The 11,995-nt window shown below is 31.9% G+C and overlaps 1 protein-coding gene across 1 annotated transcript; it reads right to left on the bottom strand.

Moving 5' to 3' along the window:
* Positions 1–372: 372 nt before the first annotated feature.
* Positions 373–11,744, bottom strand: LOC132759902 (alpha-2A adrenergic receptor-like). The gene is made up of 4 exons (XM_060751776.1): positions 11,673–11,744; positions 4,290–4,360; positions 1,497–1,665; positions 373–1,021 (listed from the first exon to the last, which is right to left on the bottom strand). Exons 1-4 carry the CDS (start codon positions 11,742–11,744, stop codon positions 461–463), a joined length of 873 nt encoding a protein of 290 aa, XP_060607759.1. The 3' UTR covers positions 373–460.
* Between the last annotated feature and the right edge of the window lie 251 nt (positions 11,745–11,995).

Genomic DNA, 11,995 nt, shown 5'->3' with positions numbered 1-11,995 from the left:
AATTATAAAGAAGGCAACACATATACGGTTGTCATCAGATCTACATTAAAATATAAGTAAATCTGAACTTTTGTCAGATTGATATGATCTTTAAATGTAAACGATCAAATTTTTGAATTGACATTCATTCAGTATGGATGGATGGATGGATGGATGGATGGATGTAGAACTCTACTTACAAATACTGACAATCAAATTAGGCTGACCATTCAAGAAAAATGTATAAAAACAATGAGCATGCATAACAATCTTGGTGTGTTTGAATATGGTCATTAAAACAATAATGCTTAAAATCATTTCATAAATCTTTTTGATACAATGAATTTATACCCTCAAAGACACTCGGCAGCACTGATTTTCGGGTATAAGATTGATATGCGTACATGCTATAAATTGTACCTGCAATGGACAACTGCATGTATATATACATATATATAACTTGAGTTGCAGTTAAGATATTTCACGTTGTATTCTTCTGTTTTGAACATCCACAAATCCTCTTGACTACTTTTATGAACGCCAAACGGAATTCAGTGTTAGTGAAAGCATAGATAAATGGGTTGAGTGTAGAATTAACGTAAGTTGACCAGAAGAAGAACGAATATAATCCGGCTGGTACCAGGTCAGGCTTCCAGGCGTATGTGTCGAACGCTATATAGAATGGGAACCAACATATCAAATAGCTGAACAAAACGTATGATAGTGTGATGAAGATCCTTCTTTCGCGTTGCTGATTTTGAGAGACCGTCTGAGATCTGTTTGTTGCCATACCATTGCCTGTTTGCTTTGGCTGAGGGGAAGGAGAAGAGCTGGGACTTATAGTGGTTGTTGTGGTTGCGGGGGTTAAATAACAAGCATTAGAAGATTCAACTGTGCTAATGTCATCAAACTGAGGCGTCTCGATTACACTGACTTGCGGATTTGGTACCTCTGACTGTGTGGGTTCCCTCGCCGTTGAAGCAGTATTTTTCGCGGCAAATCTGGCCACGAACGATGTTTGCCTTCTCATAACAGTAAAGACCTTGAGAAAAAAAATGTTAAAATGTGTGACAATTATTGAGTTTCATATACATTTTTATGAGTAATTTATTCAGTGTTTTTTTATTCGATAAATACATTAATAAATAGACTTACTTTAGACGAGCGTATGCTTAAAAAATTATTTCTAATTTGCCTTTTTACTGTTGTTTAGGTATAGGAAAATGTCTTTAGACTAATCAAGATCGTGTATATGATTCTGACTCGTGATGAAAAGTTAACAGTCCCAACTATCGACGAACTTCATATATATCAGAAAACCATGATAAAACATGTAAATTTATATAGAAGAAAATCATGAAGGCACATCGTATATACATGTATTTATCTTTACATAACAAAAAAACATTATGTCGCATGGTATAAATTTTCCTTTATATAACAGAAAACCATGATTTCACGTGGTATAAATTTACCTTTATATAGCAGAAAATCATGATTAATCAGTATAAATTTACCTTTATATAGCAGAAAACCATAATGGCACATGGTATATAATGGCCAATTACTGCTACAAATATAACAAATTCAGTGTTATCGTTAGGTTCCCAAATACACGAGTGAGGTTCGCTGTGCTTCAAACGGTCTCCTATAAATGGTGGTGTCCAAATTGCAATAACACAAAACCTGAAAATAATAAAAACTTTCATTTTCATTTACATTATTTGTCGAGGAACGCCTACATGAAAACAAATTGCTATTAGCAAATTTCGACGTCCTTTTTGTCACATATGAAATTATATACATGTATTGTATTCATTACAAAAACCGAGAAGAAAGAACAATGTTGTAATTTTCGGTGTTGCTAAATTATATTTCTAGTAAGACTTTCAAATTGCAATAACAAACCGTCTAAAAAAGACAAGTTTCATATTTTGTTTGTTGACACCAATTTATAAATGACGATTAATTATCAACAATTCCACATGAAACTCCTGACGATTGAAATTTTGTACCGATTTAAGAAATAATAATAATTGCAAATATATAAAAATCTTTTTACTGTTCGTTAATCCCTTTGCAACGTGATTGATAATTTGCACGTGCGCGCTCTGTATAGGAAAACATCAAAGTCGATTAAATAGTGGAAACAAATAAATTTTATAGGGATTTAACAATTTTGTTAGCATTTTGGTCTAGTTGAGAAGATATTTTTACAGCGTAGGAAGTTTATTTTGAAAAAATGTGCTACAAAGGTGAGAAAAAGTAATTAAATTAATTTGATAATTCCCGAAAGAAAAACATAAATGCATTCAGTTCTGTCGTAAGAACTATATTTTTTAGTTAAACGCGTAAAAACATTAGTGCTTGCAATGCAATAAATTTTCGGTACTGCGTCATCAAAAGCAAATCAGACACAGATAAAGGCAGGTACTCTGCAATACAAAACACACGTAGAATATTTTCTGTATATACGTTTTTTGATCTTTTAAGACTGATTTTTATTTTATTTTTTGATTTCGGGCAAGTTTTTTCTTTTTCCTAATTGATGAATCATACAAAATATTTCTAAAGAAGTGAAGCATAGATAAATCTCATTAATGTAAGCACGAATAACTTAATGATTCGATTTTTAAGTATGGCAGGAAGGGGTGAATCAGTCCCGTATTTTACTTCAGTGTTATATTTTTTCTGAACATTCGGGATTATTAATTTTAGCACGTTAGTCTGAATGTACTGCTTAAACCGGTGCTAGGGGGCGTGACAGATGTTGCCATTTCCTATTATCTCTGGTGAACAGATTAAATCAAAACGAGTTACTTTCCATGTAACTATGTTGTTGTCATTGCTTCCGAGGGTTCTCCCGTTTTACAGATTTCTTTTAAATACATAATTTATTATTAAAAAAGTGTTTCATTTTTGTTCAACTTTTAAGACAACCTGTGTTGGAACACTATAAAATCATTTACAGCTTTCTTTTCCTTTAAAAAAGACATGTTATTTAACAAAATTTAATGCTGGGAACAATAAATTTCGATGTGAGATATATTTCGTATCCGTATTTCATATTAATTTTCTACTATATAATGCTTACTAACTAAAAGGACAAGAAAGGTATTTTTCTAGAAAGAAAATGTGGGAAAAAGACGCATATAAAAATGACGTCAAACGTTAAACGGCTGCGTTAACATTGCGAGGGCAAAAGTAATTGAAGATTATAGCTCTCATTGCGGTGTAATATTTTTACTTTGTTAGTGAAATAGTTCTTTTGATATTCATATCGAGAAATATTCCATAAAGGACAAAATTTTAAAAACATTTCTTATGTAAAATATGATAAACAAGATCAACCATGAAAGGCGGCGTTTAATGAACGTAAATCCATACAAATACGCTTGCAGACACATGTTTGGCAATGCATATCACTCTGACACTCGCAGCGAGTCATATGCAGTGAACGGTATGATCTCTACCTCAATTATAAAAAAGTATTTCTTTGGTAAGCAGTCAGATAAAATTCAATTTTTGAATATGTCAATTTTTTTTATCACGTTAAGATGTATGATTCAATGCAATGGCAGTACTGAAGAAATATTTTTTGTGAAGGAAAATTAGAAAATAAAAATAGTGATATTTACTTACCATATGATTGCAATTATGAGTGCTGTTTTATTTTTATTATTGTGCATTCTGTAATGAATAGCCCATGTGACGCACCAGAACCTGTCAACTGAAATTGCAACAAGTGTAAATACTGAGGCAAATGTCATTGCAAAGTCAAAATAAATCCAGACGCCGCACATGATTGTCCCGAATGGCCAGTATCCCAACAGCGTATCTAATGTATAAAACGTCATCGCCGTAATAGCAACGCTAAAATCCGTCACAGCCAAATTCAAAATAAACATATTAAACGGCTGCAGCAGACGTTTCTCCATTACAAACGCCAAAAGTACCTAAAGGTTTCCGAAAATGGTAAGAATGTCAAGAAGCGCGAGAGTTATTGCCAGTAAAATATTTGAGACGCTGGCGTCAAACGGCGGTGGTTCCCACTCCGTAATGTTGCTGCTATTTTCAAATGTTTCAAACATTATTGGACCCTCAGTTGATATGTTAGCAAGTACATCAAAATTCGATGTACTGTTGTTATACGACATGTTGTGTCGAAGAACTTTTTTTTTCAACAAATAATTTTCACAGCATTCAAATACAAGTATATTTTACATATCTTAGGAAACAAAGTTTTCACATCTGTAGGCGATGCATTTCAAATGCTAATAAAAAAACATTTTCCTCTAATATTCGCAAACACTCCTGCAATAAATTTATCTGTTGATTCATTCACATTCTGCCAATGATCTCTAAAGCTCAAATCTTCAATCTGAAATGAAAGAGAAGAGTGTTGAAAGTGGTTTTTATACAAGAATCAGGCGTATTGATTGGCCAATAAGTGTGCTCAATGCGATAAAAATAAATATAAGTCAATACTTGGACTTGTCTAATTCAATTAATATACAGCGTTTATGGTAATTATGTTTCAATTATTTCAATATTACTTTGCTAAATTGTTAAAAGACTGTTTTAATACCTTATTTATTAAAGACACAAATGGATTTACATAACTAACGGAAATTATAAAAATGCTCCTTGAGGTGTTCACTGCTTATTGAACGACTTGATTTTATGTGACTGCATTTTTTTTAAAAATATCTTTATGTTGTTTATAGAAATAAAAGAAAGATATTTGTCTATTTTTTTCATCAGTTCTTACATACTTTATGGCATTTTGTGCACGAAACATCTAAATTAAGTTATATAATAGAAACATAAACTTGTTTTCTCTGTAATTCGAACTCGACTAATTGGCTTTATGACCATTTTATCATTCTATTTTTTGTATGTGATTACCTAGGGACAGGGACATCAGACTAATTTCATAATATTAATGTGAAATAAAGGACAATAACATTCTATAACAAGTTATACAACAAAGATAATTTCTACGATCAAAATTCATTCATGGATTAGATTTCGCAACGCCGGACTCCAGTACTAAAAGGTACAAATTGCGCAAGTCAATCGACTCCTTTGTTTAAGGAACATTATTCTCGTATGTTTGTAATTTAAATGCGGAGCGACATTGAATCTAACACAGATCAGGATCTTTTGTAATGCGTTTTCGTATCAATGTGTCCTCAGTTAAGGGCTGATCTGGAAGTGTTGATTAAAGCATAAAACGTTACTGAAATTTTGCTGAGCGTAAGTTTTAGATATGAGCGCATACGAATCTCGAATACCATAACTAGGACAGCTGACAACTACATAAGTCAGTTCTTTAGCTGGGTGATCCTTTCCACTGTGTGTGGTATATTTGTCTGTAAGCAACAGGTCATGATTTAATAAATCATGCATTTGTATCATTTTTTTAACATGAAAGTGTTCATAAAAAGTTATATGGTTCCAGTGTTATTATTTTTTTCCATTTGACACAAGCTTAGTAGAATCGCATGAAATAAGGTAGAATCATCTTATCGTTATTTATTATGATAAGATTGATTTCATTAACACAGTAATAACACACGTAGTGAGTTATAGTAAAATCTTAAAATTAGATGCGTCAACTGAAATCTTTCAAAGAGTTAGAAAAATGACCTTTAACATTTTTGCTAGAGCTATAGTCCAAGTAAAAATGGTACCTTACTGAATAGTGTTTTGTATTCATTTTATAATGTAGTTCTACTATTTCTCAAGTGTTTTTCCTCCTACTTTTGATAGAATCTAAATGTATTATCAAATCATGCTAAAACAATGAAATTTTTCATTAAAATTATAGCGAATGACTTCTTGAATTATCTCAGTTGTGTCATAAAATGGAAATTTACTTTCGCGTATTACATCTTTATTATATAACATCAAAATAAAAGAAAATAATGAAATTTTATATGTTATACAATATGATTCTCTAAGCAAAATGGTGCTATTTTCAAAGATGTTCACATAGCATTGCTTTGTAACAATTAATAAATAAACACAAAAAATAAATAAAACCATGTGCAATGAATACCGTATTTTTAGGTCCAATACTTTTTAAACAATTATAGAATATTGTTTGTGGTAAGGACAAACTATGGTCCTGCTTCACCTGGTGTATTTCGCACGTGTTTCTGTCACTATGATAAAGGTAAAAAGGTAAAGGTCTTGTTTATTATAGTGTCACCCCTACTGAAAGGACCAGCCATTTCTACTGTCAGAGAAACGTATTGACGAAACAACAAGCAGATCTAATCAGTTTAGTACTTACAATGTAAATCTATCAATAGTATTTTTGTTTTTGCTTCGTAAAAGCACTTAATCTTAATGGAATGGTCTATGCCATTTTTAAATAAACAATGAATTGTATATTTTTTGTCACATAATAAAAACATGTGTATATTTTTGTATATTAAATGGATGTAAATATGTATATACATGTACTGTGATGCACATCATGACTTTATGTGCTATGATTAAACCGTAGGCGATTTTAACTATGTTTGAATTATTGTATATCACGTATAGTAACTAATTTGAGTAAAAACATTCTTTTCTATTTTTGTTTAAAATTATGAGAAAGATGGGAAATTATTTGTAATATGCCTTCAATAACAAATGAAATCTTAAACCACTGTTCGATGTGCTATTTTTTCATTGTCAATTTGGACTGATTTGACTACATTTGTATATATTTCAAAAATTTATAATACGACAAAATGATGATTGACTAACAGGTAACAATGGAAAATGTTTAGAATAGAATATAAACCTACCTTAATTATAAAAAAATAACTGTCCCTCTTTTTATATGAATTTAAAGTTTTAGATAAATTCCGGTGATTATTAACCGAAATTTCCTTAAGCTAGGCGAGTTATTTGTTGTTAACGCGAAGTAATTTATAAAACTAAAATTAATTAGAAGACGGGACTGACTTTGAGAATTTGGCTCCCTATAAGATGCTAGAGGCATTTTGCAGCACAAGTGGTATCTTGGTGTATTTTACCTATTTAAGGTATGCTGAATCCGGTAAAGGTGGATACCAAATTGAAAAACTTGATCTTGACCATTGAAATGGCCATTTAAAATGACCACTAAAATAGGCGCCAAATTTCTGTATCATAAACGAATGATATATCAAATAAAACTTTTAAGGAAAGGCAAAGCCTGGAATTTGTCACAAAGCATGTTCAGGTAAAAACAAATTAGACACCAAAACAGAATTAAAAAAAACAATCCAATATGGCCGAATAATCCAAGATGGCGCACATTCTGTAGGCCAATATAATAGTAATATAGAAGTAATATTAAAGATAGTACTGAAAATTTTAAGGCTTTTAGGGTTAACGCAGCGAACACTACACTCTTCCCTGCCCTATCTGCTAGATATAGAGCTTTCATGTATTTTATCTGGCACTCTATGCAAGCATATAACGTGGCTACTCAGATTCCTACTGCGTATGTGTGAGGGGGTTAAACATGTGCATGCAAAATATACATTAATTAAAAGCACCTTTCTCTGAGTACTCTTGGGTTTTGGTGTTCGTTTTTCTGTTATTGGTCGTGATCTTCGTTCTTCTGTAATCGGTCCTGGTCTCAATTCTTTTGTTGTCAGATGTTCTGTTATCGGCTCACATCTCTGGAATCAGTCCTCGTCTATGTTATTCTGTTATCAGTCCTCGTCTATGTTATTCGTTATCGGTCCTCGTCTCGTTCGCTTGTTATCAGTTCTGCTGTTATCGGTCCCTGTCACTGTTCTCTTGTTATCGGTCGACGTCACTGTTCGCTTGTTGTCAGTTCTTCTGTAATCGCTCCCTGTCTCTGTTCTTTTGTTATCGGTCGACGTCACTGTTCGCTTGTTGTCAGTTCTTCTGTTATCGGTCACTGTCTCTGTTGCTATTTAATTGGTCGACGTCTTTATTCGCTTGTTGTTATGTTGTTCTGTTCTGTTATCAGTCCCTGTCTTTGTTCTTTTATTATCGGTCCTTGTCTCTGTTCTTCTGTAATCGGTCCTCGTCTCGTTCGCTTGTTGTCAGTTGTGCTGTTATCGGTCTCTGTTCTTTTGTTATCGATCGACGTCACTGTTCGCTTGTTGGCAGGTCTTTTGTTATCAGTCCATGTCTCTGTTCTTCTGTTATCGGTCCTCGTCTCGTTCGCTTGTTGTCAGTTCTGCTCTTATTGGTCCCTGTCACTGTTTGGTTGTTGTCAGGTCTGTCTGCTGTTATCGGCCTCTGTCACTGTTCTTTTGTTGTCGGTGGACGTCACTGTTCGCTTGTTGTCAGTTCTTCTGTTATCAGTCTGTTACCAGTCCCTGTCTCTGTTCTTCTGTTATCGGTCCACGTCTCTGTTCGCTTGTTGTTGTTCTTGTCTCCGTTCTTTCTTCTGTTATCGGTGGTCGATCTTTTACTTTCGTTACTTGTTTCCTGTTCCGTTAAGGTATTCTCTTGTATCTATCGTTACGTCATTCTGTGTTGATGTCCTGGTTTTGTCGATGTTGTAGTCATTTATTCGTTCAGTGGAGTAGCGGGGGGGTCGAACTCACGACCCCTTGATTTGTAGGCAGACAGTGTTACCACTGCACCATAGCGCCCGCTCTGAATAATAGCCATTTCTGAAAGTCCTTTATACATTAAATACTATTTCAATGGCTAACAATATATATTATATATTACAATTATATTTTAACACCTCTACTATGTAGCCACACCACGTGACTTTGATATATGGTTAAAGAATATATCACTCGATTTATTACAAGTAATATTTTTATAGATAACTTCGCTGTTACTTTAAGATATCCTGGAAATTTATTGGATGGTACCTGGAATTCTAATGTATATCAAATGATGTGATAATCTTCTTATAGAATTTTCTCAAAACCGTGACTGAATTCCAAAATTTTCGAGAGCTGCCATGGTATAGCAAGCACACGTAGCAATCTCCCGGTTTCAGACATTTTATGACTCGATGAAAATATGGTGTTGTTATTGTTGTTGTTGCCTTTAACTTTAAATTTCAAATTAAATAGTCACTTATTTTTAAACAAGATGGTAATCATTTGTTGTTTTCTGTATTTTTGTTAAGAATGTGATAAAGTATACACTTCTAAGTCTAGGATGACTTTTTATCCATCGTATACTGTAAAAATGAAACAAAAAAATTAAGAGACGATATTTGCTGATTGGTAATTTGGATGAAAAGAAGTAAGTTTTCTTCTTTTTATTACTTTTGACATTTGAGTTATTTATCAATTTCAGCTTTGCTTTTCACTAAACAGCCTGACATTGTCAGAATGGTCAGCAAAAATAAAATTGAGGTACCACATGGGGAAAATCTTAAGAAAGTAGTTTCGTCATTGAAAAGTGTGAAATTATATTTTGATAAATTTCACTGTGAAATTATCAAATATGATTTTCACGGATAAATCAGTAATCCACTGAAAAGCATAAAATAAAAAAAAACTGTAAAACTAATGTTAGTAACATTCATATCTGCTAAAAATGTAAATTTTATCGTTAGTTCACGAAATATTATTTCGTAATTACGAAATATTAATTTGTTATTTTGAAATATTCATTCTATGGTAATTTTTATAAAGAAGGATTTGAAACTAAGTTTATTGTTTAATATAAGTCAAGTAAGTCATATACTTTAACGCGCTAGTAAAACAGTACTGTATATAACTGTTTATTGAGCCATTAGGCTTATAATCGTTATATTTGGTGGCCAATCTCATTAAAATCTGATCATATTGAATAATCATTTGATTTTGACAAGAATGATTAATTGCATCATATTGTATCATAGTTTTTAATGACCTATTTTAGTATCTTTAAGCGGCCATTTTGAATTTCCACCCTCATCGTCTTTAGCATACCCATATTAGATTTAAACACTCAAGATATTACTTGTACTATAAAATGTCTCTAGCATTCATATTTTCTTAAAATCAGTCCTGTCTATAGGACAAAACATACAATATTTTGACTTTCAAGTGTTCATTCACTATAAACCTTCAAATCGGTATAATGTCACTTTAAGGTAGAAATGTGCGTCATTCGAAATATTCACATAGAAACGACAAATAGTTTTCATTTTATTTGCTTTCCCAGATCCTCCCTAAAGATGGAAGCTCAATGAAAATGTGTGTATGAGCCGCAAACGAATAATTATTAATAATGCCACTCGTGTATATTAAAGAATTGAATAAGCTGATGATCTCGTTCTTAAACATAATCAACGAATACATAGCAGTAATGTTCACACATATGTCAATATAAAACTACTGAAATTTAAAACTCTGCTGCTAAATATACTTCATTTTCATACTTTTTAAATGTTAAATTCTGTTTCAGCCGGTGCCAGGAAGCTTGGATTGTATCTACCAGTAGATGTACCACACATGAACAGGACTGGCAACATTTTCCTGCCTCAAAGATTATCATTCTTACTGTTTTGTTGTTATATTAAAAGCGTATTCATAGAATTATACATTCAATGGCGGGGTATGGTCATAGAATAAGAATATTTATTAAAATAGGAATATATCACATTCAAACAAAGAGATCTTAAAGATATATTGTCAATTTAATGTGTATTTTAGACAATGTTTACGTCCAATCACTGGTTCTGTTTTGTATCATGTGATCATTCAGTATATTTCCTATTGTGAAGTGCATTGTTATGTCCTAAAAGTACAAAAACAACAAAGTGACAGGTGCTTAGTTCAATTATATTGCATCGGGAAATTTAAATATCTGTGGTTAACTAATAAAAGTTCTCTTTTTTCTGATTATAATTCACATCTTTAGAAAAATAAATTTACATGTTAAATGAAAATGAATAACGGGTACTGTATCCTTAAATATATTACAAGTATATTTGATTCAAGATGGTCTAAATTCACCGAACATTCAAAAGCCCAACCCATGATGTATAATTTCATAATTTATATTGATTACTTCTATAATTTTGATTGATTATTGTACTGTAATTTGATTATGTATAATATTGAATAAGACATAATTTGTATATATCAGTTTCATGGAAAATGTTGTTCTTTTTTCTTTATAACATAAATTTCTACGAGCATCGTGCCCGTATAATTGGCTATTCTCTATGGTTTAAAGACTAACAGAAAACCGGCATTATAATGCAACAATGCCGTCCATTCTTCTTATTTTATCATTTTGTCATAATCAAAATATGTTTCATTGCAATAAAGTTAAAGTGAAGGATAAAACTTATGGACAATATGTTAATTACCTTCGTTTTAAAAGAGATTAAAATGTTTCATCTAGAAAGTACAAATATATTTCCAAATACAATACGAGAAGCTCACACGAGATATAAAATAATGGTTAAAATGGTAAATTTTCCCCAAATTAAATACTTGTTTTATACAACTGAAAATCAAATTAGTGTAAAAAGTAAATGATTAAACAGCTTAATTGAGAATAAGTACCCTTCAGAATACGGTAACAGAAACCCAATTTGTGTGTGTGTGGAGGCGGGGGGTTAAGGGAGCGTATGAGCTTTTAAACTTACAAAATTATATAATAGGGAAGACTTCATATCTTAAAAGGTATATTTTCATCAGATCTAAACAAATAATTTAACATAGTTAAGTTCAACACCAGACATGACGTCAAATATATTATACCGTCAGTTCCCCCACTATCATATCCATACTTGTTTTCCTGATGGTGTCTTTACTAATTGAAGCTTGAGACATTTTTGCGGAAAATGAGTGACTATTTTCTTCCGCATCACTACAAACAGTCTAAAATTTATCCGGCTTTTTGTTATACTATACTTCAACCGCATTAGTGCTATTTGTACAAGATGGTCAATGTTTCATAAATAATTGCCTTTATCAGAAAATCTTTATATATTTTCATAGCTAAATAATAACGAAAATTTACTGTACAATGTTACAGAATGGGCACATTTCTCATAACAAAAAAAAATACTATTTTCAATACA

The sequence above is a fragment of the Ruditapes philippinarum genome, unplaced genomic scaffold, assembly GCF_026571515.1.
Source record: "Ruditapes philippinarum isolate M1 unplaced genomic scaffold, ASM2657151v2 ctg5224_1_1_1_1, whole genome shotgun sequence".
NCBI lineage: Eukaryota > Metazoa > Mollusca > Bivalvia > Venerida > Veneridae > Ruditapes > Ruditapes philippinarum.
Note: the sequence above shows the minus strand (reverse complement) of the source record. Positions and strands in the feature narration are given on the sequence as shown.

Excerpts from the sequence above, each read along its gene's own strand:
- LOC132759902 (XM_060751776.1), bottom strand. The coding sequence starts at position 11,744 with ATGTCTCAAGCTTCAATTAGTAAAGACACCATCAGGAAAACAAGTATG. Across the intron at positions 4,361-11,672 it reads TGATAGTGGGGGAACTGACG|ATTGAAGATTTGAGCTTTAG; the intron begins GTATAATATATT and ends CTTTCATTTCAG. Across the intron at positions 1,022-1,496 it reads TGGTTTTCTGCTATATAAAG|GTCTTTACTGTTATGAGAAG; the intron begins GTAAATTTATAC and ends TTTTTTCTCAAG.